The 26,353-nt window shown below is 44.2% G+C and overlaps 1 protein-coding gene across 2 annotated transcripts in view; it reads right to left on the bottom strand.

Annotated features, from left to right (window-relative positions):
• The window catches only part of KRIT1 (KRIT1 ankyrin repeat containing), an 82,675-nt gene that overhangs the window by 32,496 nt on the left and 23,826 nt on the right, over positions 1-26,353 (bottom strand). For both annotated transcript variants that reach the window (XM_077490803.1, XM_077490804.1), the window contains 6 exons: positions 14,307-14,463; positions 12,100-12,259; positions 10,564-10,656; positions 8,300-8,429; positions 4,054-4,297; positions 183-298 (listed from right to left, as the gene is read on the bottom strand). In XM_077490803.1, coding sequence (XP_077346929.1) covers positions 183-298; positions 4,054-4,297; positions 8,300-8,429; positions 10,564-10,656; positions 12,100-12,259; positions 14,307-14,408 — 845 coding nt within the window. In that variant the 5' untranslated portion in view covers positions 14,409-14,463. The remainder of the gene's footprint in view (positions 1-182; positions 299-4,053; positions 4,298-8,299; positions 8,430-10,563; positions 10,657-12,099; positions 12,260-14,306; positions 14,464-26,353) is intronic.

The following is a 26,353-nucleotide window of genomic DNA, read 5'->3' on the forward strand; positions in this document are numbered from 1 at the left end:
CATTTAGCTTTCCCTCCCTCCTCAGCTCATCACAAGTATAAGAAACCGCTCAGCAAAAACCAAGCATTCATGTTTCCACGCAAACAGGCGGGCACTGGTACTGGAGGACGGTCCAACCATCCCAGCATGTCTACGGCCACCATCAGAATACTAAAAGCAAAAGAAGGTAACGGGGACTGTACTTGTCTTCCATGACGCTGCTCATGCTCCTCTGCCACTTGTCCCTCTTTGGAATCTGGATTTTGGAATAGTCCGGAGCTCCGAGTCCAAAATACGGGTTTATTACCACTTTATCCACCTACAATGAAGGAAAACATGGTTATTTCAACGTGATACCTCGCTGTAAATGTAAAGATTTGGAGAGTCATCCAACAAAGTTGGACGTCAGTTGAGGAGCTTTGTACGCTTCGTGATTGAACACCGTACTGCTCAACGGCCTACGCTGGAGCTTCTTTTGTGACTATTTGCAGACTCTTTAAAACAGTTGAAATCATCCTGATAGGACAAGCCATGTTCACCAAATGCAATGCAAAGCAGTTCAAAATGCAGCTTCTGAATGCTCAGTAATCTTCCATGGTTTCAATTTTGGGTCAAGGACTCCATAAGTCAATCAGGGTTTCCCCAGAGGGTGGTAAGGGTTCCATGTCCTGTAGGCAATGGTGGATCTTTATCTCCTACTTTCACTGGTCATCAATGTAAGGCCAGCCAGAGATGGAGAAAATTTCTTTCCTCTAACTTGTTGCAGGAAAACATTTTTTGCTCGATTCCCCCATCAATACAGACAGTACTGACAGGGGGATCTCTCCCGTGGAGCCATTGTGTTCTCCCATTGTCCCCTCCAGGAGAACACAATGATTAAAGATAGCTAGTCTATACAAGCCAATAGCAATAATCACATGTAAAATCCAACAGGCTAGTTGCACCCAAGTTGATCGATCAGCTTAGGTACATTCAGTCTGCCCAAATGTGGTTTGAATCTTGGCCAGTTCCTGCTGAACCGGCTGAGATTTGAACCATCTATGGCTGGCTTAAGGGGGGCCAATCCTTACCATCTTCCAATGTAAGGGGTCATGTCTACACTAAAAAGTAATGCAAGAGGGCACCTTCCAATGGAACAAGGCAACAAGGCACATCTCAACTGGCCTCCAGTGTAAGGGGACATTACAATTTTCACAGTCTCTAGTATTACATTCTTTTTATGATTATTGTTTTAAGTAAAACTTTCATATTGGATAAAGCAAGGGAGGGTTCTAGCCCCTGTCAAATTGAATTTTTTCCCCCATCTTTGTCCCATTTCAGAGATTTCCCTTTACTTTCTCTCCCATAGCCAAATAAGAAGTGAGAGGAACTCTCTGCAAATTAAAGTGGCTGTAAACCCTTACATATATTGAGCTGACTCGTCTCAGGTGATACACAGAGATAAAACAGATTTGCCTACATTGTACCAGTTTATCTGCAGCCCTCTCTCCTACAGCCAAAGTGCATCATTTATATCGCTTATCTGAGCTGTCAGAAAACAGGGGGCAGAGAGCTGAAATTACACTCAGTGAGGAGAGCTCGGAGAGCTGTTCGAAGGGAGGGGACACACCCCCTCCCCACAACACCCAGGAACAGAGCTGTTAGCTGGAGGTTCCTCCCCTGTCACCGTTTTTTCTCTTGGTGTCAGAAAAACTTGTCAGAAGTGATTCATGGTGATAGAAGAACAAAGCAGCAGACAGAAATGACACTAACTGCTCTTAATAAGAGACAAGCACACACTATAGAGCAGTGATGGCGTACCTTGGCACCCCGGATGCTTTAGAACTACATTTCCCATAATGCTCATGGACTTTGCAATGTAGCTGAGCACCACGGGAAATGTAGTTCCAAAACAAGTGGGGTGCCAAATTTCGCCATCACTGCTATAGAGGGATATGCTTTGTTCATATTTCATGTCTGAGCTTTACAACCACTTAAAAAAGGGAATTTCTTGGGGACCTCCAGATTACCAGAACCAGTGTCTCTATTGGAAGATTTCCTCTCTATTACTTTTCTGGGGACAACTCAACATTTGGGATTTTCTTTTACTTTCACTTTGAATGATAATAGCAAACAGGACAAATAGAGAGGGAGGAATCTCCCTAACAGGGGAACACAGAAAGCAATAAAACTGACAGGGGTTCCAAGCCCTCTCCACTCTATCCAATGTAAAAAAAAATAAAAAATAATAATAAGTTTTGCCTTTAGTTATACTTTAAGGATAATTTGGTCATGTAGGGCAAGAGTGGGTGTCATAAAATGGCTTGGGTACAGCACAATCTTTTTTATTTTCTACATTCTTGGGTTTTGCAGAATTTTCCTAGAACATGAAAAAAAACAAAATCAATGTTTTCTCCAGGGTAAAAGATGAGTCACAGTTTTCGGCACAGATCAATCAATTTCGGCACGTGATCGTTATCTTTGTGTAATTTGCTAATAGGAGTAAGAAGGGGCTACTTTACTATTCGGGACCAACTTGGGGGTTTAAACTATTAGCCCTTGTACACACGGTCGTAGATTCCGACAACCAAATCCGTCGGATATTGTCCGTCGGATTTTGTCCGAAACTGTTGCACACACACGGTCGGACAAAGCTGTCGGAAAATCTGACGTGATGACGTTATTTCGTTAGGATGGGACTACGTTCAGGCTAGAAGCCAATAGCTTTGGTGTAGGAATTTGATCTGAGCATGCGTGGCACTTTTTCTGATCGGAATTCTCTACACATGATCGGAGTATGTCCGATCGGAGCATTTTGACGTAAAATTTTAACAAGTTGGAAAATGTGGTCCGTCGGATAGTCCGACGGAAACAGTCCGATGTAGACCACACACAGTCGGAATATCCAACAAAACGGTCTGGTCGGACACATTCCGTCGGAATCTCCGACCGTGTGTACAAGGGCTTAGGCTCCATTCACACATGCAGGTTTTGTAAATGCCTGCAAAATCATGCACTTTTGCACATGTTTACAAAATGTGCTAAGAAAGCGTGTTGCGTCTGCAGTGCCATTCAGTGTTAAAACGTGGTAAGCAGATGCACGTTTTAACATGTGCAGAACAAATGTGGCAACACGGCAAAAAAGATACACAAGCTTCTTTGAAATGAACGGGCTTCCAAATCCGTGTCACACTAAAATGAGCAAAAAATATTCGTACCCGGATGTCGGTCGTGCCCGTGGTGATCGGATTCATTAAAGCAGTGGTCATCCTCCCTGACCTCAGGGCCCACTAACAGGCCAGGTTTTATGTATTACCTTGGGAAGATGCAGACTAGAATACGGCAATCACCGAGCAGCAAATGATATCACCTGCGATGCATTTCAGTTATCTTACAAACCAGGCCTGTTAGTGGGCCCTGAGGACAGGGTTGATGACCACTGGATTAAAGAACTGATCTACAGGCCCAGGCCAATGATTTCTGCCCTGGACCTGCTGATCAGTTCTGGCGAATGGCAGACTGTCCTCTGCCTGTGTAATGTAAACACAGGCAGAGGAATTGAGGTCATCTCCCCTCGTGGGGCCCTTTTCGGGTTTCAGCGCAAGTGAAGACATCTACAAAAACGAAGGAGGAGGCGGAATCTTGAAATCATTGCAAAAATGGAAGATCAGTCACTATTCATAAAAAGAGAGGTGGACCCATTAGGCCTTGTTCACACAGGCATTCTATAGCGTATGCACGTGTAAGGACTGTGTTTAACCGCATAGCGATGCGTAGGTGTTCCATGCATCTCTGTGCAGGAAGTCCCATCCATGTCAGTTGGGACACAACCACTGTTCCCAATTTTACAGCCGTGTTAGGGCTGTGCGATCGCGTGGCTGTCAAACTGGGAGCAGTGGCTGTATCCATGAAGCCCCTGTATCCCGAGTGACAAGAATGGGACCAATTGGACTGGGATGCACGGAACACCTGTGCATTCTCATGCGTGCAAACATGGCATGGGCATACACTATATTCTATAGATATTTCTTATTTAATTGTCTGTCTTGGGATGCCTCACGCAGCACAGGACAAACTAGTGCATGAATTTAATACCCTGTTTGTGTATTGCAGGTCGGATCCGAAGAGAGGATTGTATATACAGATGTCTGCCTTCTCCAATGCCATCATTTTGCTCTTGATTTCCAGAGCCGTGTATCCCATGTGCAGAGAGTCTACAGATTGTCCGTCTTCGGAGGAGTAAGCTGGATTGGTGACGTTGGTTTTTATCCTGTCTAGTGGAGATGGGCGGAACAGCGCAGCAATGGCGTGAGACTTTGTGTGCTGCTCATCCAGCCACCTGCACAGAGAACAGGCAACAGGTCAGCTGCAATACCATCATTGTACAGTTAATAATAAAACTTAAAACTGAGCTAAATGTATTTTTCAAATGGTCCTCATCTCTCACCAGAACCAGCATCTTCTGGGTGCCGGTCGTTTTTGGCTGGTAAGGAGGACGACAGTCCTGCGCATGCGTCAGTCATCCTGGTGCACAAGAACTGTGGTGGCGATGTAAGCTGAGCTGTGCATGCACAGCTCAATCTAGATGCTGGGGAAGACAGCCAGCAGGCAGGTAGCTGTATTTTATTGTAAAAATAAGAGAGAGGACACACTGGGGTTGATTTACTAAAACTGGAGATTGCAATATCTGGTGCAGCTGTGCATGGTAGCCAATCAGCTTCCAGGTTTTTTTTTTCAAAGCTTAAGGCTCGGTTCACACAGGGGCGACTCAGATTTGACTTCAGGTCGCCCCTAGTTGCCTCAGGTAGGACAATATTTAAAAATCAATGTAAGTGAATGAGAGCCGTCTTAATGCACGCTACTGAAGTCGCTCCGACTTCAAAAGAAGTTCCTGTACTACTTCAATCCGACTTGTAGGCGACTTGTACCCATTGATTTCAATGGAGGTCACCTCCAAGTCGGATCTCTGTCTATACGGAGGCGACTTTGACAGAATTATTAGCTCTGAAGGGGGAACTCCATGCCAAATTTATGAAAAAAATTTGGCGTGGGTTCCCCCTCCGAGAGCACACCAGGCCCTTAGGTCTGGTATGGATTCCAAGGGGAACCCCCTACGCCTAAAGAACGGCGTGGGGGTCCCCCCCAGATCCACACCAGACCCTTATCCGAGCACGCTACCCGGCCGGCCAGGAAAGGGGGTGGGGATGAGCGGACGGCCCCCCCTTCTGAGCCGTACCAGGCCGCGTGCCCTCAACATGGGGGGGTGCCTTGGGGGAGGGGGGCGTGCGGCCCCCCCCACCCCAAAGCACCTTGTCCCCATGTTGATGAGGACAAGGGCCTCTTCCCGACAACCCTGGCCGTTGGGGTCTGCAGGCAGGGGGCTTATCGGAATCCAGGAGCCCCCTTTAATAAGGGGGCCCCCGGATACCGGCCCCCCACCCTATGTGAATGAGTATGGGGCACAATGTACCCCTACCCATTCACCTGTAAAATAAAGTACAAAAAAAAACAATAAAACACAATAAAATAGTTTATTGCACAGCTCCGGGGGTCTCCCGTCTTCGGGGGTCTTCTCGCCGGACTCCTCCGCTATCTTCTTCTAGCTCTTTTGCTAGCGGAGGAGCCCGGCTTTCTTCCTCGCCGCCGCCCTCTTCTTCCGACTTTGGGGGTCTTGTCCCCCTCTTCGGTTCTTCTGCCGGGCCACCGCGCCTTCTTATAGCTCTTTTACAGGCGGTGGCCCGGTCTTCTGTCGCCGTCGCCTCCTTCCGTTCTCCTTCTCCTGGAGATGTTGACTCGACGTTCTCTCCGGCTGCAATGCCAGGGACGCGCTGTGCGGCGACTTATATAAGGACAAGGGGCGGGGTCATCGGTTGATGTCACATGGGTTGATGTCACATGGCGACAGTCCCAGCATCCTCCGGGACTGTGACATCGTAAGGGGGCGGGGTCACCATGTGACATCAACCGATGACCCCGTCCCTTGTCCCTATATAAGTCGCCGCGCAGCGCGTCCCTGGCATTGCGGCCGGAGAGAACGTCGAGTCAACATCTCCAGGAGAAGAACGGAAGGCGGCGACGGCGACAGAAGACCGCCTGTAAAAGAGCTATAAGAAGACGCGGTGGCCCGGCAGAAGAACCGAAGAGGGGGACAAGACCCCCGAAGTCGGAAGAAGAGGGCGGCGGCGAGGAAGAAAGCCGGGCTCCTCCGCTAGCAAAAGAGCTAGAAGAAGATAGCGGAGGAGTCCGGCGAGAAGACCCCCGGAGCTGTGCAATAAACTATTTTATCTTGTGTGTTGTGTTTTTTTTTTGTACTTTAATTTTACAGGTGAATGGGTAGGGGTACATTGTGCCCCATACTCATTCACATAGGGTGGGGGGCCGGTATCCGGGGGCCCCCTTATTAAAGGGGGCTTCCGGATTCTGATAAGCCCCCCGCCCGCAGACCCCGACAACCAACGGCCGGGGTTCTCGGGAAGAGGCCCTTGTCCTCATCAACATGGGGACAAGGTGCTTTGGGGTGGGGGGGCCACACGCCCCCCCTCCCCCAAGGCACCCCCCCATGTTGAGAGCACGCGGTCTGGTACGGCTCAGGAGGGGGGGCGCCCGCTCGTCCCCACCCCCTTTCCTGGCCGGCCGGGTAGCGTGCTCGGATAAGGGTCTGGTGTGGATCTGGGGGGGACCCCCACACTGTTTTGGCGTAGGGGGTTCCCCTTGGAATCCATACCAGACCTAAGGGCCTGGTATGCTCTCGGAATTTGGCGTGTAGTTCCCCCTTCAGAGCTCATTCTCTGATTGGCCACTGCAAAAGTCGCCTGGCCTGGGGCGACTTAAGTCGCCCCAGGTCACGTCTGAGTCGTGTTCAAGTCGTCTCCAAGTTGACTCACAAAGTCGTCCTGAAGTCGTGTCGCCCCTGTGTGAACCGAGCCTAAGTGAACAAGCTGAGGTTAGAAGCGGCTACCATGCACAGCTGCACTAGATTTTGCACTCGCCACTTTTAATAAATCAACCCCAATGCATGTCTCTCCTTCCATTAAGAGATTGCCTGTTCACAGTTTTTGACAGTTGACATTATATTATATTTTGTGTTCTTGGTGGTCAGATACACATTAAAAAGCAGAACTAAAGGAATTTTAGTTCTGCTTTTTAAAGTATATCTGACCACCAAAATGTAACATAATGCAGCTTACCGGTCCTTCGGTGTGGTAGATGCATTTTCGTTATGCTTTTAAAGTAAACCTGTGATAATAAAAATATGAAGGCTGCCAATACTGACCTATTAGTGAAAAGAATAATTGATTGGTGTAAAATATTGAGGTCAGGTGAGAAGTATGTCAAGAACAAGGTCAGCAAAGTCCTGACATTCTGCTCGTCAGAAGCCGGCTGTTTGGCCAGCTTCTCTCTAACGTGTATGCTGGAAAACCAGCAGCGACCGACTCCCGATCAACGCTCTCAGCCAATGACAGGGAGCGCTGATCAGAGTGTTCTGGCAGGGAGGCCATCCCCCTGTCAAAAGACAACAGCTCAGCAGGGGAGATTGTTGGACGAAACTTGCGTGGTTAGTACAATGGCTCCCGATGGGAGCTGTCAGTTTTTTTTTTTTTTTTGTGCAACACTCTGGGTTGCACGGAAAAAAAAAAAACCCACACCAAGCATCCCATATCGGAATGTTTATAATCTGACTGATCTTTACCAAGTTAGTGACTACCAGGCCCCTCTACCTAATCCTCGCTTCTTGCAGCCTCACTCCCCTGCCCTCTCTATCTTATCCCTCTGCCATCAGCTCCCATCTACCCCTTTCTTCATGTGTTGTGATGTAAATAAAAAAATAAAACCACACCCCACAACATTCCAATAGTGATATTTAGGGAGATGAAAAAGCAATTTCAAAGCTGCACATCAGTTTTCTGATTTCACTGCAGCTTGCGACGCCTTTTAACCAAGTCTATGCAATTCGCAGGAAAAAATAAATAAAAAAATATTCAGAAAAAAGTACTGCAGGAACCTTTTTCAAAGCTGTCATGACATGAGTAGTGTTTATTTGAATGGTTCCATTACCATCAATGAGGTGTGACTTATATGATTTGGAACTGTCAAATTATAGGTCAAATAGCACCAGTGTCGGGGGGGGGGGGGGGGGGGGATTTGGGCTTAGTGCTCTTAATTGAGACTATAGAGGGATACACTTTTTTCAGATTTCATGTCTGAGGTTTACAACCACTTTAAGCAAAAACATGGGCATTCCAGCAGGTGAGGATTCATAAAATGACCTGTAAATAAACTCAGCCTTACCACTTCCACACATTAAAAAAACAGCAGACGGAAATGACTCTAAAGCTCTTACTTATCCAGGGCGAGAAGCATGCGTGCAGTGAGAGTGGAGAAGTGGCTGCTGGTCTCGCTGCACACCCTCATGATATCCTGCAGACAGAAGAACACGGGTCCGCCAGGGCTGTAGGACATCTTGGAATTATCTGAAAACAAGACAATAAAAATGCAAATGAAATGCTTAAAAGAGGACCTGTCACTTTAAATCCTTGCTCTCTCGAGAGTCTGAAGGAAAGGCAGAAAATAATACTGAGAAAAAATGCCAACTGGCCAGGGCAAAGAAGGGCAGCAGCTAAAGTTTGGCAGAGGCCAAGTACATTGGGTCAAAGCAAGGCAAGGGGTCACGAGTACCATCCCCTGCTCTGTGACAAGTATATACAATATATAGATTACCGATAATTTAAGTGTACACTGTGCAATATATTGAATCGTCCTTCTATGAATACAAAGTGATAATAAATAAGTTCCCAGTCCACAAGACAAATGTGAAAAGTCAGTCATACAAGTGTGAATGTCCACACAGTGATCAGCATTCAAATAAAGTACACAGTGTTCACACCAATGTACAAAGTGAACTCTCACTAGAACAATATGACATCTTACTGTTAAGCAGGTCATACAAGGTAGAGGTGTAGTACTCCCAAATGGCCATCAGGCACCGCTCTCCTCCAGATAGTATCAAGATCATTGTAACTCCTCCACTACTTGCATCAGTAAAAAAGACATCCAAAAATATAACAAAACAAATCGTCACATAGTTAGTAAGGTTGAATCGATCCCTACCCTCAAGGAGCCCATAGCTCCATAGTGCAGTAAATAAAACCAGTTTAATAAAAAGGGATTAGCACTCACATAAAGTTGTGGCAAGCAAAAAGAGGCTGGTTCACACAGAGTAAAAAAACGTCCCACTTCCAGTTTCCGGCGTCTGATGTCACTTCCCTCTCAACGCGTTTTGTCACAAGGACTCTCTCAAGCCCCAAGTTGCAAAGATGTCCTACCCACACCTTTGCACAGTAACGTGTTATGTCCAGAGTGTCCGATTTGGTGGATGCTGGGTATCATCCAAAGATGCAAAGTATGAGACCAGAGTTCCTAGTTTTGTGCCTAGCAACCCCAGTGAGGGAAATCTCAGAGACTGCAACCTCTCTCACCCCACTCCCCAGTCATATAAACCCACAGGTACACAAAAGTAGGTTTCCCCAAACTCCAATAAGTGTAAGATTTCTCTGGGATGATGACTTTTTGTCCACCAGCTGAGAGCAAATGGTGATTCTCTAAAGCAGGTCATGGTTTTGGTGCCAACAATAAAAGACTGTAGCTTTTTAGTGTTGTTCCTGAGGTGTTCAGACTTGACACAAGTATTGCATCTCCTGGTATCAGCTGATGCCGGCTTTGTCCAGGAGCCCTGGGTGTTGGTTGCATTCGCTCACAGGTGTGGCAACTGCTGCCATTGGTGGCCTCCCTCCTTTCCTTGCACTAAATTGAGTAGTGCTCGATTTCTACAGGATAGATGTGCTGGAGTTAATCCTGGACCAGGATATGAATTTTTCTTTTTTCAGTCCCTTAGTCCTATGCCAAAATGTGGTTCATAGGCAACCAAACAAATTCCTGTAAACAGTTTACAGCAACCAGAGTTTCTTGCGGTATGCTTCTGGTGTCAACTAATACTTCATGATTACGACATCCTTTATGGCCTCATAATTGTCACTCTTCTCTGCGGGCAACTCTACACAGGCCTCCAGGCTTATCTTCTCAGATAGCGAGGCCCGCTACGTCTGTGAAAAGTGGTATGGACCAATCTGTCCTGTTGGCCAGTGTTCACAGGAACTACAATTTTAGACTTGCCACTAGAGGAAGAGGTGAGTAGTGAGGGAAATGCTTCTATTGGGGACACCCATTCCAAGGACAGCTTTCTAAGATGGGAATTTGGAGAGGTTACCTCTTATTTCCTGTTGGGTCCCCAGGATAGGAAGTGAAGGGGATTCCCCCAGAAGGAAAACAAAATAACCCGATAAATGATTTACCCTCTATACTATTTAAAACTACTTAAAAAATAAATAAAAATAAAATAAAAACACACAATCCCACAGTCATTAAATGCAGGCTCCAACCTCCTTCTGAGAAAAAAAAAAAAATCTAATTATCCTGGCTGTCTCTATGTTTTTCATTTTTCCTCTTACTTCTCATGTCAGTGACACAGATTCATTTTGACTGAATTTGCTGCGTGCAATTACCAGTTAAGAGAAGAAAAAGCCCAATTAGCGATGGAACAATTTTTACCTTTAACAGAGGCTGGAACTAGAAACAGAGTCGCTTCTTTCCCAGACCTCTCTCCTTCTATGGGGAACTTCTTCATTAACACGACTCTCTTCCCTGGAGACAAACGACATATACAGAATGATGGTTCACATCACAAAGAAATTCAGGAGCAACTGGCTGTTACATCCCCCAATATAGAAAAATCACCAAAACATGCAGGTGCTGAATATGGTGGTTTTACATCAACAGACACCCCTACAGATGATACGTTTGCTTGGTAAGACTATCGTCTCCGATTGACTATTATTTAATGCAGCTTGTAACGGAGGGCCATCATCTCAACTACCAATGCAGTTTTGAGATATATATATATATAGATATAGATATAGAGAGAGAGAGAGAGAGAGAGAGAGGCACATATATATAATTCTATACACATTGGAACGCCTGCCTTTACACACACATGAACTTTAATGGCATCCCAGTCTTAGTCCATAGGTTCCAATATTGAGTTGGGTCCACTCCCAACTTGCTCATTCATGTCTTCATGGACCTTGCTTTGTGCACTGGTCCAATTCATTTGGTGGAGGGGGGGATTATGATGGGGGGTTGTTTTTCAGTGGTTGGGCTTGTCCCCTTAGTTCCAGTGAAGGGAACTCTTAAAGCGTCAGCATACAAAGACATTTTGGACAATTTCATGCTCCCAACTTTGTGGGAACAGTTTGGGGATGGCCCCTTCCTGTTCCAACATGACTGCTCACCAGTGCACAAAGCAAGGTCCATAAAGACATGGATGAGCGAGTTTAGGGTGGAGGAACTCGACTGGCCTTCTTGTCCAACATCAGTGCCTGACCTCACAAATGCAAAGACAGGCGTCCCAATGCTTTTGGTAATATAATACAAGAGTATAATATACAAATTTCACTTTTTGAATTACTGAAAAAAAAAAAAAAAAAAAAAAAAAAAAAACTTTTGGATGATATTCAAATCTTTTTAGATCACCTGTATGTGCCCACCAACACCATGTGCTTCTGCTAAATATGATCCCTGCAGTGTCTCCTTCACAGCCCCCTGATACTACCCTGAGCAGCTGTATTCCAAACACTGTGAACGTTAACAGAGGCCATCACTAATGAGAAAATTTGCACCGTTCTCCCACCCACTTCTACCCTCAGCCAATCACAGAACTCATACTATTATTGCGCCACAATGCACGGTGTTCTGGAAATAGGTGGTGGAGATGCTTACATGCAACTGCTCCTCCATTTACAGAATGCGATGCTTTGTGGAAGAGCGTCAATACAAGTTTTGTGAATGGTGAAGGGAGAAGGAGGCGGGCATGCAGCGCGACTTGCTGTTGGCCTTCGCAGTGACACTGCAGGAAGATTTTTTTTAACAAAAGAAGCCATCTGCAGGTAATGGGATATACACCATTACACAGAACTAATGTGTTTTGTGGTGTATTGTAAAAAAAAAATCTTTAGCCTTAAATTACCCAGCAGACTTATAGAGTGGATGTCAGACCATTCCCAGCTCCGCTCAGGACCTCCCGCTCACCTTTCACCCCTTGGTTGGTTGGCGAGTTTAGCTTGGTGGACTCCAGCACGTATTGGAGGATCTCCTGGGATTTGTCTTTCTCCCCCTGCAGTTTAGTTTCCAGCAACATCTTCCTTCTCTTCTTCTTCTGCCCTTCTACCGGGACCTCGATCATCAATATCTGCAATCAAAGCACAATGTCAGTCAGTCAGTCATTTTCCTCTCCACATGGATCCTCTGAAGTTTTAATCAATATTCTATTACAACTAAAGTACAGGAGAAAATCTAAACACAAACTGGACAACATTTTGTTTTCGAAAGCACTGGTAATAAAACAGCTGCAAAGCTTTTCTTCTTTTTTTCCATACAATACATTTTTCACATGTCTCGTCATCCTCCTGCAACCACTTAAGAACCGAGCCACTTTTTGAGATGTGTTTACAAGTTAAAAACTTTTTTTTTTTTTTGCTATAAAATTACTTAGGAAAAAAAAAAAAATGTATAATGTTTGGGGGTTCTAACACCCTAGAGAATAAGATGGCAGTCATTGCAATACTTTGTCACACCGTATTTGCGCAGCGATTTTTTTACACTTTTTTTGGGGAAAAAAAATAAATTTTTTTGAATAAAAAAAAAAAAAAATAAGATAAATATAATATAGTTAAGTTAGCCCAATTTCTTTTTATATTATGAAAGATAATGTTACGCCAAGTAAATTGATACCCAACATGTCACGCTTCAAAATTGTGCCCGCTTGTGGAATGGCGACAAACTTACCCTTAAAAATCTCCATAGGCGACATTTAAAAAAAATTCTACAGGTTGCATGTTTTGAGTTACAGAGTAGGTGTAGAGTAAGAATTATTGCTCTCACTCTACAGATCGTGGCGATACCTCACATGTGTGGTTTGAATAGCGTTTTAATATGTGGGCGGGACTTCCGTATGCGTTCGCTTCTGCGTACGAGCTCACGGGGACAGGGGCGCTTACATTTTTTTTAATTTTCTTTTTATTGTTAATTTAACTTTTATTTTTTTAGTTTGACACTTAAAAAAAATAAATAAAAATTTGATCACTTTTATTCCTATTACAAGGAATGTAAACATCTCTTGTAATAGAAATATGGCACGATCTGACCTACAGTGAGATATGGGGTCAATAAGACTTCTCACCTCTAGGCTGGGAAGCCTAAAAAAAAAAAAAAACAAACAAAAAAAAAAACCGATCCTGGCTTCTGCGTGCAAACTCAGTGGGACCTTATTTTTTATATTTTTACACTGTTCTTTAAAAGAGAAAAATAATTGTGTCACTTTAATTCCTATTGCAAGGAATGTAAACATCGCTTGTAATAGAAAAACAAAAAACAAAGAAAAAAGCATGACAGGACCTCTTATATGAGATCTGGGGTCAAAAAGACCTCAGGATCTCATATTTACACTAAAATGCAGTTAAAATAAATAAATAAATAAAATGGCCCTTTAGGAGCTATAGGCGGAAGTGACGTTTTGACGTCGCTTCCGCCCTGCAATGGCATGGAGATGGGTGGGGCCATGTTCCCCTCACTTGTCTCCATACCCAGCAAGGGAAAAAAATCTGATCACTTCTGCCTCTGCCAATGGCTCCGGTAAGCGGCGGAGGGGGGTGGACCCTCTCCCGCCAACGATAAAAGTGATCTTGCAGAGAATCCACCAAAAAGACCCCCCATTATCGGAAACTGGACTGCCGGCTAAAGAAGAGGATACCGGGGTTATGCCATAACGATACTCCACTTCAATATTAGGACGTAAATCAGTGTGCGGTGGTCCGGAAGTGGTTAAGCCAAGTCCTGTCTTGCTCCAACATTGGCTGTGCATCATAGCTCTTGATGGGCTTCCTGATCTTGACAACGATGGACCAGGACAGTGCAATGTGTGCCTTCACCAGAGGCTTTCGTTACAGGTTGACAATGCAAGAGCAAAATTGGTATACCCAATAACAGACCCGCACAAGACGACGTGCAAGCGCCACGCAGTCCTGGAGTACATAATATATTTATTTTTTCATATTAAAAAATAAATAAAAAATTACGACAGGCCGATATCTCACGGGGAAATAACCTGAATGACATGACTGTTGTTCTGTCGGAGCAGTAAAGGAGAAAGAAGAAATTATAAGTCATGCTCACACTGGACCGGTCGCTTTAAAAAGTTTGCATGTACAGTGTTAAGACATCCAATAAAATAAACTTACTTCGTATAGCTTAGCTCTGTATTCCCGCGAATTGAGACTTGCCGAGTTCTTCGGTCGGATCACAGCCACGTGGACGTCTTCTGTGTCACTGGAGCTGCCCATTGTGCTAATCTTCCTACTGCTGGACCCACGGAGTTAAAGAAAGGGCCCTGCAAGCCTAGAGGGAGAGACCGTACACTGAATGAGTCTTTGTAATTGGAAAACTAATAAAATATATACACAGTATCTCACAAAAGTAAGTACACCCCTCACATTTTTGTAAATATTTTATTATATCTTTTCATGTGACAACACTGAAGAAATTACCCTTTTCTACAATATAAAGTAGTGAGTGTACAGCTTTTAAAACAGTGTCAATTTGCTGTCCCCTCAAAATAACGCAAAACCATTCATGTCTAAACCAATGGCAACAAAAAAGTGAGTACACCTCCAAGAGAAAAAATGTCCAAATTGGGCCCAAAGTGTCAATATTTTGTGTGGCCGCCATTATTTTCCAGCACTGTCCTAACTCGCTCTTGGGCATGGAGCTCACCAGAGCTTCACAGGTTGCCACTGGAGTCCTCTTCCACTCCTCCATGATGACATCACAGAGCTGGTGGATGTTGGAGACCTTGCGCTCCTCCACCTTCCGTTTAAGGATGTCCCACAGATGCTCAATAGGGTTTAGGTCTGGAGACATGCTTGGCCAGTCCATCAGGGCAGTACACTAACCCCTATGACCCTTGTCCTCCACCATGTTGGCCCCATACGCTGCCCTTCTGAACCCTGTACACTGATCTACAAACAAATGGCCTCTGTATACTGTCCTACAAACTGCTGACCTCCCATCCTCTGCCCCCCCCCAATCAGACAGGCTAGATCCAGCCCTACTTAAACCCTTTACAGGTGGCTAAAAAGACCATTGAAAGCAGTTTTTGGAAGACCTATTCTAGTAAGACTGTGCCCCTCCCTGTGTACAGAGACAACAGGAGTAAAAAACCTCAAACCTATTGCATACCTTTGGGATAAATTGGAATGCTGATTAAGAACCAGGTCGTGCCCAACGTAAGTACCTGACCTAACAAATGTGATTTTGGCTGAAATTCTCACACGCCAAAATCTTGTGGAAACCCTTTTCCAGAAGAGTGGAGGCTGTTCTAGTCACAACGTGGGCCAACTCCAGAATAATGGCCACGGTTTTGATATGAGATGTCCAATGACCCAGTGGATGAGGAAAGACCGAGGCAGAATACTACCCTGCAGACAAGACGTAGAACTACTACACATCCAATTCTGCAGAATGGCAGAATGTGCCCGCCCTCAAAAAGCGGGCACGCAGCCTCCCGTTCGTAACTCGGGGACTTCCCGTATATAATGATACAAAAACAGTGTAGCAATACATAGCTAACAAATGCAACCACATAGGTGCCCCAACACGGTTCGACACGTCCAGTCATGGTCTTCCTTCGGGGGATTATTGCCCGCTAGAAGATGGAATCTGAGACAGAGATTCTATAACCAGCAATTTAAAAATAATTTAGATGGTCCATGGTCAATCCTTGCCGCCCCCCCCCCCCCCCCACAAACGCAGGATCCAGCCAATAAGCTTGCAAGAATCCACACTGTTGACACCTCTAGAGGAAGAAAAAAAAAAAAGAAAAAAAAAAGAAGGGGGGGGGGGGACGGACATGTGATAGACCATCAGTTGAATAAAAGCGGATACATAACTTCTGAATGTAGTTAGGGTAATGGGTCATCAGGCCGTCAGTATGCGTTGCCCGTCTGTGTTAGTGACGTTCATGGAACCATGAAATGGAATTCATGCGAAAGGCGTTAAATTTGCCGGAACGTAAATTTGTAGATGGGCGGCTGTTTTTACCACCCCCTTACCGCTTGTGTGGAAATTGTCTTAATGCTGGATTGTTAGACACAGAAGCCACTGTGGAAGAATGCAGAACATATTTCAGGCAAACCACAAGATAGCTTTTGCTAAAATACAGTTGCTGCTTGCCCAGAATTCAGCATTAAGGTCCGACTGCAAAGTACTTTTTTTTGTCATTTCCCTTCAGAAATAATAATTATAGCTTGTGAATGGTAAGCATGATCCTAATTAGCCCGGGCCACGTTCCAGGTGCTCCTGCATGAAGCAGACGTAATTAGCAGAGTTCCTCTGTTTCGGCGTAGTGCTCTGCGGGGATACGGCGCCGCAGGACTGTTAATTGGTAAAATTCTAAAATGTCGGCACAGAAGGTAAGCCGGCAGCATCACCGGGGAGAGATGAAACACGACTCAGGTCCGATTAATGTTCCATGAGCAGTCTGACGGTGCACCGAGGTGACTTCTAAGACTTTAACTAACCAAGAAAGTTTGAGGAACGAACAAAACCAGTCAGATAAAAAAAAAAAATTTAATAAATAAATAAAAAAAGGATTTTTTGGATGGTGTGGGCAGCATGGCGGACTCTGCCGTGTATTACCAAAGTTCAGATTGATTCCAGCTAGACATAATATCTGAATTAGCCACTTCAGCCCAGAAAGGATCTACCACCTTAATGACCAGGCCATTTTTTGCGAAACAGCACTACGTCGCTTTAACTGACAATTGCACGGTCGTACGACATTGTACACAAATAAAATGTAGGTCCTTTTTTTTCCCCCACAAATGGAGCTTTCTTTTGGTGGTATTTGATCACTTCTGCGGTTATATTTTTTGCGCTATAAACAAAAGAGCGACAATTTAACCACTTTCAGACCGGACCATTTTGCTGGTCAATGACCAGAGGTCTTTTTACAATTTGGCACTGCGCTGCTTTAACTGGTAATTGCGCGGTCATGCAATGTTGTACCCAAACAAAATTTGCGTCCTTTTTTTCCCACAAATAGAGCTTTCTTTTAAAGGTATTTGACTGACTCTGCGATTTTTTTTTTGCGATATAAACGTAAAAAGACCGCAAATTTTGAAAAAAAATGATATTTTCTACTTTTTGTTATTAGAAAAATCCAATAAACTCAATTTTAGTCATACATTTAGGCCAAAATGTATTCAGCCACATGTCTTTGGTAAAAAAAAAGTCAATAACTGTATATTTATTGGTTTGCGCAAAAGTTGTCACATCTACAAACTAAGGTACGTTTTCTGGAATTTACGCAGCTTTTAGTTTATGACTGCCTATCTAATTTCTTGAGGTGCTAAATTGGCAGGGCAGTACAAAACCCCCCCAAATGACCCCATTTTGGAAAGTAGATACCCTAAGGAAATTGATAAGAGGCATGTTGAGCCTATTGAATATTTTTTTTTTTTGCCTCAAGCGATTGAATAATGACAAAAAAAAATTATTATTATTTTTTTTTTTTTTTACACAAAGTTGTCACTAAATGATATATTGCTCACACATGCCATGGTTATATGTGGAATTGTACCCCAAAATACATTCTGCTGCTTCTCCTGAGCACGGAGATACCCCATGTGGTCGACTTTTTGGAAGCCTAGCCACGTACGGGCTCCGAAAGCCAAGCACCGCCTTCAGGATTTCTAAGGGCATACATTTGTAACTTCACTCCTCACTACCTATTACAGTTTTGAAGGCCATAAAATGGCAAGATGGCACAAAACCCCCACAAATGACCCCATTTTAGAAAGTAGACACCCCAAGCTATTTGCTGAGAGGCATGTTGAGTCCATGGAATATTTTATATTTGGCACAAGTTGCGGGAAAATTACAAACTTTTATTTATTTTTATTTTCACAAAGTTGTCACTAAATGATATATTGCTCACACATGCTATGGGCATATGTGAAATGACACCCCAAAATAAGTTCTGCTGCTTCTCCTGAGTACGGGGATACCACATATGTGGGACTTTTTGGGAGCCTAGCCGCGTACGGGGCCCCGAAAACCAAGCACCGCCTTCAGGCTTTCTAAGGGCGTAAATTTTTGACTTCACTCCTCACTACCTATTACAGTTTTGAAGGCCATAAAATGCCAAGATGGCACAAAACCCCCACAAATGACCCCATTTTAGAAAGTAGACACCCCAAGCTATTTGCTGAGAGGCATGTTGAGTCCATGGAATATTTTATATTTTGCCACAAGTTGCAGGAAAATTACAAACTTTTTTTTTTTATTTATTTTTTTCACAAAGTTGTCACTAAATGATATTTTGCTCACGCATGCCCTGGGCATATGTGAAATGACACCCCAAACTAAATTCTGCTGCTTCTCCTGAGTACGGGGATACCACATATGTGGGACTTTTTGGGAGCCTAGCCGCGTACGGGGCCCCGAAAACCAAGCACCGCCTTCAGGCTTTCTAAGGGCGTTACAGTTTTGAAGGCCATAAAATGCCAAGATGGCACAAACCCCCCCCAAATGACCCCATTTTGGAAAGTAGACACCCCTAAATTTAGGGGGACACTAGTAAGACTAGGTAATAAATGGCGGGTGCCCTGAAACTATAAAAAAATAACTAACCAACCAGCGTCACCTGTAACAGTTATATGGTGATCACTGGTGAAAGGGTTAACTAGGGGGCAATCAGGGGGCTTTATGCGGTAGTATATGGGGGTCCCTGGCGCTATAAAAAGCTGCGGCGAACCTAAATACCTACCTGCCTAACTAGCGTCACCTGTGACACTAATACAGCGATCAGAAAAACGATCGCTTATTAGGCTGGGTTCACACTGGAGCGATGCGGGAACGCCACAAATCCGCGGCGGATTCCCGCATTGCATGCCTCCCGGCGGCAGTTCACACTGCCCTATGCAAACTGCTGGGAGTGTCAGTGAAATGTTAATGACACCCCCAGATCAGTTCGCATATCGCAGTGCGATCTGCAAACTCGGATCGCATGGTGTGAACACCCATGCGATCCGATTCTACTGCGGACCAAAAAAAGGGTCCCGTGCGAGTTTGCGGCGGGTGCGACGCGAATTCAGCCATACTATCTGTATGGCTGAACTCGAATCGCACAGAGATCGGATGTGATTTGCACTGCAGTGCGGTGCAAATCACATCCGTTCTCATAAACCGCTGCAATGTGAACCCAGCCTTAGTGACACTGGCGACGGGGGGTGATCACGGGGTTAAACCTTTATTGGGGGGGTTAGGGGGGTACCTTAGAACTAAAGGGGGCTAACCCTAACTGCCCTAACAGTTATTACAGTCACAAATGACACCAATGCAAAAAAATAAAAAATAAAAATGCAATTGGTGTCACTGTGACTGGGGGGCAAGGGTAATTGGGGGGGTGATCGGGGGGTGAAGGGGGGTGTGAGTGTGCCTGGCATGTTCTACTGTGTAGTGTCGTGTTGGTGCAACTCACCGATTCTCTCTCCTCGGTGCTGGAACGAAAAATACTGACACGGAGGAGAGATTACATCACTTCCTCTGCCTGTGTTTACATTACAGGAGAGGAAGTGATGTCACGGAGCATTTCCATTCGTCGGGAGCGATCGCGAGGGGGTGGCCATGAATAAATGGCCGCCCCCTCATCCCGGATCGCTCCCGAACGAATACCGACCGCCGCAGGCACGGGGGGGGGCCCGATCGGGCCCCCCACCCGCGGGAAGGCAGGGACGTACAGGTACGCCCATATGCCTGCCCGTGCCATTCTGTCGACGTATATCGTCGTGCGGCGGTCGGCAAGTGGTTAAAATTTTTTTATATATATATATATATATTATTAATATATCTCTCTATATATCACACACACACACACATAAAAAATTAAATAAATAAAAAGTTCATCAGTTTAGGTCAATATGTATTCTATACTTTATTTTTTAACCAAAAGGAACGCAATAAGCATATATTGATTTAGCGGGACTGCGACATTGCGGAGGACAGATCGGACACTTGCCGCTTTTTTGGGACCACTGACATTTATACAGCGATCAGTGCTAAAAATAGCCACCGATTACTGTATAAATGTCACTGACAGGGAAGGAGTTAACACTAGGGGGTGATCAAGGGGTTAAGTGTTCCCTAGGAGATGTTTCTAACTGCGGGGGGAGGGGACTGACTGGGAGAACAGAGAGATCGCTGTTCCTGATCACTAGGAATAGACAGACAGACAATTGCTCTCTACTACCCTTGACAGAACGGGGATCTGGTTGTTTACATTGACAGATCCCTGTTCTGCCTCTCTGTGGAACGATCGCGGATGGCTGGACACAGAGTCCGCTGGACCCGCTGACTGGCTCCCCCGCTAGCGAATGGGCATACTTGCCCACAGATCACCTTGTACACACCCGACGTACAATAACGGAGATTCGTGCAGGAGAGCCAACCTGCTGCAGTACAACTAGGCTGGTTGGGAAGATGTTAAAAAGAAAATGCAGTCTCCAATAATTTGTGATAAAAACATCTTTGCCATTCTGAAGCTTCCCTCCAAACACTTTGAATATTAGTTTATTATTGTACTTGCCAAATATGCTGCAGAAATTCCCCTCCACCTTAGTCTGGCTGCAACCATTTTAACTGTGGGCAACTAAAGCTGCTACCTGTTCACTTCCTGGATTTACACAGACACACAGAGGCACACCTCCAGCTCTGCAGCTCTCATTGGCCCTCTTATGGCTCATCCCCCCTCCCTTCCTGGCAAACTATCACGAGAGTGAGAGAGAGCGCGGTGCATGATGTCATAAGCCTAGGCTTTTTACCAGACAAGAAACAGGAAGTGGGCTGTATAAGGTATTTACTGGCAGAAAGAAAATAAATAAATAAATAAAATAAAAATAACTATCAAAAGTTAAAAAGGGCAGAAGATTTAATAGATGGAAAGATGAAAAAAATTACAGAAGGTCCGCTTTAAGTTTGCAATAGGTGTTCTTGTGTTTACATGGACACTCTTCAGATTCTCCAATTTATTCCCACTGTAGTGGCAAATGAAAAGGTCATTTCACCCAAGGGCCAGTTCACACCACATTAACGCAGTCTGAATGCGTTTTAGGTGCGTTTTACCACATTCCAGTACAGTCCATTGCAGGAAAAATGCAGCATGTTCCACTTTTTTTTCCTGGAACGTGCTGGAACTGACCGCACTGGTGTGAACTAGGCCATTGAAAACCATTTACCCCTACCTTCAGTTTTTTGATCCAAAAAAAAAATAAAAAAACACACACACACACACACACACACACACACACACACACACACACACACACACACACACACACACACACACACACACACACACTGGACTGCATGTGGTGTGAACTGGCCCTAAAAGTAATATTTTAGATACAGGAGGAGCATGGAATTTACCCTTAGGGCCGATCCACAAAACAATTCATTTCTGCCTATGCGTTTTTGATCAGTTTCCAAAAAAAAATCCCTTTGGGCTGGAGCTCCCTCCAACATTGCCTCTTATTAGTGTCCACCTGTGTTATAGGAGGAGTCCTTTTAATTCTCCCATTTAGAGGAGTGTATGCTCCTATGGTTCAGAGAAGCAGGATCTTCCATGCTATGGATAGTGTAGGACCCACTAATATTGGGGTACTTTGACGTAGTACTGGGCTTAGCACTATATGGCCATATGGTGTAACTGAAGTCTCATATTTTCTGAATATGCTGCGGTGTTCTTAAATAGCCTTGCAGGAGTTAAATGTAATTTTTGTATGTGTACGCTGAAATCTTATTTTCTGTCTGTATGGTCTTATGGCTGCACCATCTTTTATTCATTTTTTTAGGGTGTGCCCCCCAAATCTTTGTTTGATCGGTTTCTGATTCTTTCCAGATGCTTTGTTTTACCCTTTAACCTGTCCCCCCCCCCCCCTGTTTTTGATACATTCCAGTGCATTTTTGATGCGTTTTACTGGGTTCCAGTACAGTGCAGGAAAAACGCAGCATGTTCTACTTTTTCTGGTACTGACAGCACTGGTGTGAACTATGCCATTGGAAACCATATAACCAACTTTTCGTGCATTTTTGCTGCAGAAAAAAAAAAATAATAAAAAAAACAAAAAAAAACGCACGCTGGATTGCATGTGGTGTGAACTGGCTCTAATAAATAATATCTACGATGTGGACCATACAATTAAGAACGCCATCTGCCAAGCTGTCCCCACTACTTAAATGCAATAGAATGGAAGGGTTTATCTGCAATGTTCCAATGTTTTACTTGTTATCATAGGACAGTGATGGCGAACCTTGGCACCCCAGATGTTTTCGAACTACATTTCCCATGATGCTCATGGACTCTGCAGTGTAGATGAGAATCATGGGAAATGTAGTTCTAAAACATCTGGGGTGCCAAGGTTCACCATCACTGCCATAGGAGATTTATGCGCAATTACAGAATGCAGCCGCACTCTTCTAGTTCTTAGGAATCCCCGACCAAACATTTCATCAACACAACACATATCGGCGACACGCGGCACCGCTCCACAATGGAGACCTATCCTTGGCAACAATGCCAAATCGCATGAGAGGTTTGGGAAATACATTTTACATTCTAAAATTAGCTACAGTACTGACCTTTTCAAGGGAAAACATCAACACTATATAAATACACAATATAAGTGCAACTCCTAGCTCTAAATAAATCCTGGACTTAAAATCAATAAAGTAATTTAAGCAGCTATTAATAAAAGTGGAAAAACAAACAAAACAAATTCAAAACCACAGAAAAATCAATATGTAGCAGCACTAAGAATACAAACACAGAGGTAAAATGTAACTGCACAAAACAATCAGATTAAGAACACAACATGTACATTGATTAATGATCCCCCAACACAAAGAGAACATTATATTATAATATATACACACACACACACACGTATCTCACAAAAGTGAGTACACCCCTCACATTTTTGTAAATATTTTATTCTATCTTTTCATGTGACAACACTAAAGAAATGACACTTTTCTACAATGTAAAGTAATGAGTGTACAGCTTGTATAACAGTATAAATTTGCCGTCCTCTCAAAATAACTCAACACACAGCTATTAATGTCTAAACCGCTGGCAACAAGAGTACACCCCTAAGGCCCCTTTCACACTAGAGAGCTTTGCAGGCGCTACAGCGCTAAAAATAGAGCCTGCAAAGCGCCCTGAAACAGCCGCTGCTGTCTCTCCAGTGTGAAAACCCCAAAGGCTTTCACACTGGATCGGTGCGCTGGCAGGACGGTCAAAAAAGTCCTGCAAGCCGCATCTTTGGAGTACTGTATTTACCGCTCCTAAAGCGCCCCTTTCCATACAAAACAATAGGGCAGCGCTGCAACCCGCCTGCAAAGCGCCGCTGCAGCGGCGGTTAGAACTGCCCCACTAGAGGCCGAATAGCGCCGCTAAGACGACAGTACAGCGGCACTAAATATAGCGCCGCTTTACCGCCAGCGCCCACAACGCCCCAGTGTGAAAGTAGCACCAGCCTATATATATATAATATTATAAAATGTATTTTAGAGCTGCACAATTAATCGTCAAGAATCGCTATCGCAATCTTAAATAAAGTGTTTCACAATTCTTTCTATGCAAAGAATTCTCTCTGCTCTTCTGAAAGTGGTGTTGCCACCAAAAAATTAAAAGCTGCTTAAAATTCGTAAAAAAAAATAAATTGGCAAAAAAAAAATTTTTTACTCGCCTCTAAATACCGGTTGCTAGGGGGTCCCTCGTAATCTGCCTTCTTCATTTCCCGGGCTGGTGACATCACTTCCCCTCGCGCCGCACATTCACCTGGGACCTGTCATGTGTCCCAGGTGACTGTACGGCGTATCACGGCGCCCTGCGCCGCTCGCGCATGCGCAGTGGGTGCCCGGCTGTGAAGCCACAGCCGGGTGCCCACAGTATGCATGACGGCGCCGCGAGCGGAGCGGGGAGCGAGGGGGGGGGGGCTTCGTTCCCCCGCATCGCTGGACCCTGGGGCAGGTAAGTGTCCGATTATTAAAAGCCAGCAGCTGCAGTATTTGTAGCTGCTGACTTTTAGTTTTTTTTTTTTTTTAGGGGGTACCCCACTTTAAGCCACAGCCCTCAAAAGAAAGGAAGAGAAAACCTGGCAGTCTGCCAAGAATCAAAACATTCTTTATCAGTTGAACTTAAGTATAAACATTGTAACAAGAAAATTGTAACTAGAAAATTACTTAGAACCCCCAAACTATAATAATATTTTATATTATATAATTTTTTTTATTAGAGACCCTAGAGAATAAAATGGTAGTTTTTGCAATATTTTATGTCAAATTGTATTTGCGCAGCATTCTTTCAAAAACAATGTTTTAAAAAAAAAATTACTTTAATTAAAAAAACAAAACAAAAAAAACACAACCCTAAACGAGTAAAGTTAGCCTTTTTTGTATAATGTGAAAGATTTCATGTTGCAAGAATAGTGAAAGAAGCATGATCTTTTTATAAGCAAAAAAAAAAAAAAATTGCGATTCTCATTTTGGCCAGATAAATAAAATATTATATATATATATATATATATATATATATATATATATATAATATATATATTGCAATATTTGGGTATTCTTTAGCTTCTGTGTAGAGCACACCAGTGAGCAGAGTCCATTTAAGGGCTTGTTGGCCCACTTTTTTTTAAATTAAAAAGAAAACAAGTCCAATAACAGAAGGGTTGCCCACACAGGGGTACCAGCTTTCCAAACACTGTAAGTTGAACAGAAAATACCAAGCCACCTGGCTCTCTTTAGCAGCACTGCTGCTCAGGCTTATGCTTCAGCCCTCTCGGCTCTATAATGGAGTTCCTGTACACTCTGTACCTCAGCACTCTTCCAGCTTCCTTGCTGTTCCAGCCCACAGGCTTGGACCCTCTGTCTGCTCAGACAGAGCTGTGCAGACATGCACACTTCTCTCTTGCTTGCCTGGACTCCTCCGGAGGGGGGAGCCCAGAACCATGGTCAGGTGTCTACAAATGGCGCAGCACACACCTGATCAGTCAGTATGCTGGTGAATCTCAAAACCCGGACCCAGGACAAGGGATTTCTGATGCCAAGGGATTTCATCCCACCTGGATCATTCTGAAATCCCCAGGCTCCAGATCCCAAAACGGATTTTAGTAAACAATGAGGAAACGGAAAAGCCAGTTTCCTCCCAAATAAACAACTCCCCTGGTTGAGAACCTGCATCCTTCTGCCGTGGGGTACCACAATATACAATTGAGATAGATATATATATATATATAAATATATATATATATAAATATATATATATATATAAATATATATATATATAAATATATATATATATATATATATATATATATATATATATATATAAAATATCTCACACACACACTTTTTTTTAATGCCATAGACACACTCCTAAACCTTGTGGACAGCCTTCCCAGAAGAGTTGAAGCTGCAAAGGGTGGGCCAACTCAATATTGAACCCTACGGACTAAGACTGGGATGCCATTAAAAGTTTGTGTGTATAAAGACAGGCATCAGGTACGCTTTTCAATTGCTTGGTAACACAAATTGCTAATTAGCCAATCACATGGCAGCAGCTCAATGTATTTAGGCATCTAGACATGGAGTATGACTTTCTGAAGTTCAAACCAAGCATCAGAACGGGAAAAAATAAAATAAAAAGGAAGGACTTAAAGTGATACTAAAGTCTCTTTTTTTTCGTTAAAAATAACAAACATGTTATACTTACCTGCTCTGTGCTGTGGTTTTGCACAGAGCACCCCAGATCCTCCTCTTCTCAGGTCCCCCGCTGGTGCTTCTGGCCCCTCCCCTCCGTTGAGTGCCCCCACAGCAAGCTATGAGGGCTCCTGAGCCGAGCCGAGCCGAGCCGCAGCTCCCTTTGCACAGCACCAACCCCCCCCCCCCCCCTTCTCTCCTCATTGGCTCACTAACTTTGATTGACAGCAGTGGAAGCCAATGTTGCTTTGCTTATGTCTCAGTCAATGAGGAGGGAGAGTCAGCTGAGTCTCTCGTGGCAACATCGCTGGATAGAGATGGGGCTCAGGTAAGTATTAGGGGGGCTGAAGGGGGCTGCTGCACACTGGTCTGAGTATTTCAAAAACTGCTGATCTACTGAGATTTTCACACACAACCATTTCTAAGGTTTATAGAGAATAATCCAAAAAAGAGAAAATATCCA

Source organism: Lithobates pipiens, unplaced genomic scaffold, assembly GCF_037356315.1.
Source record: "Lithobates pipiens isolate NorthernLeopardFrog02 unplaced genomic scaffold, aLitPip1_a1.2 Scaffold_19, whole genome shotgun sequence".
Classification (NCBI taxonomy): domain Eukaryota; kingdom Metazoa; phylum Chordata; class Amphibia; order Anura; family Ranidae; genus Lithobates; species Lithobates pipiens.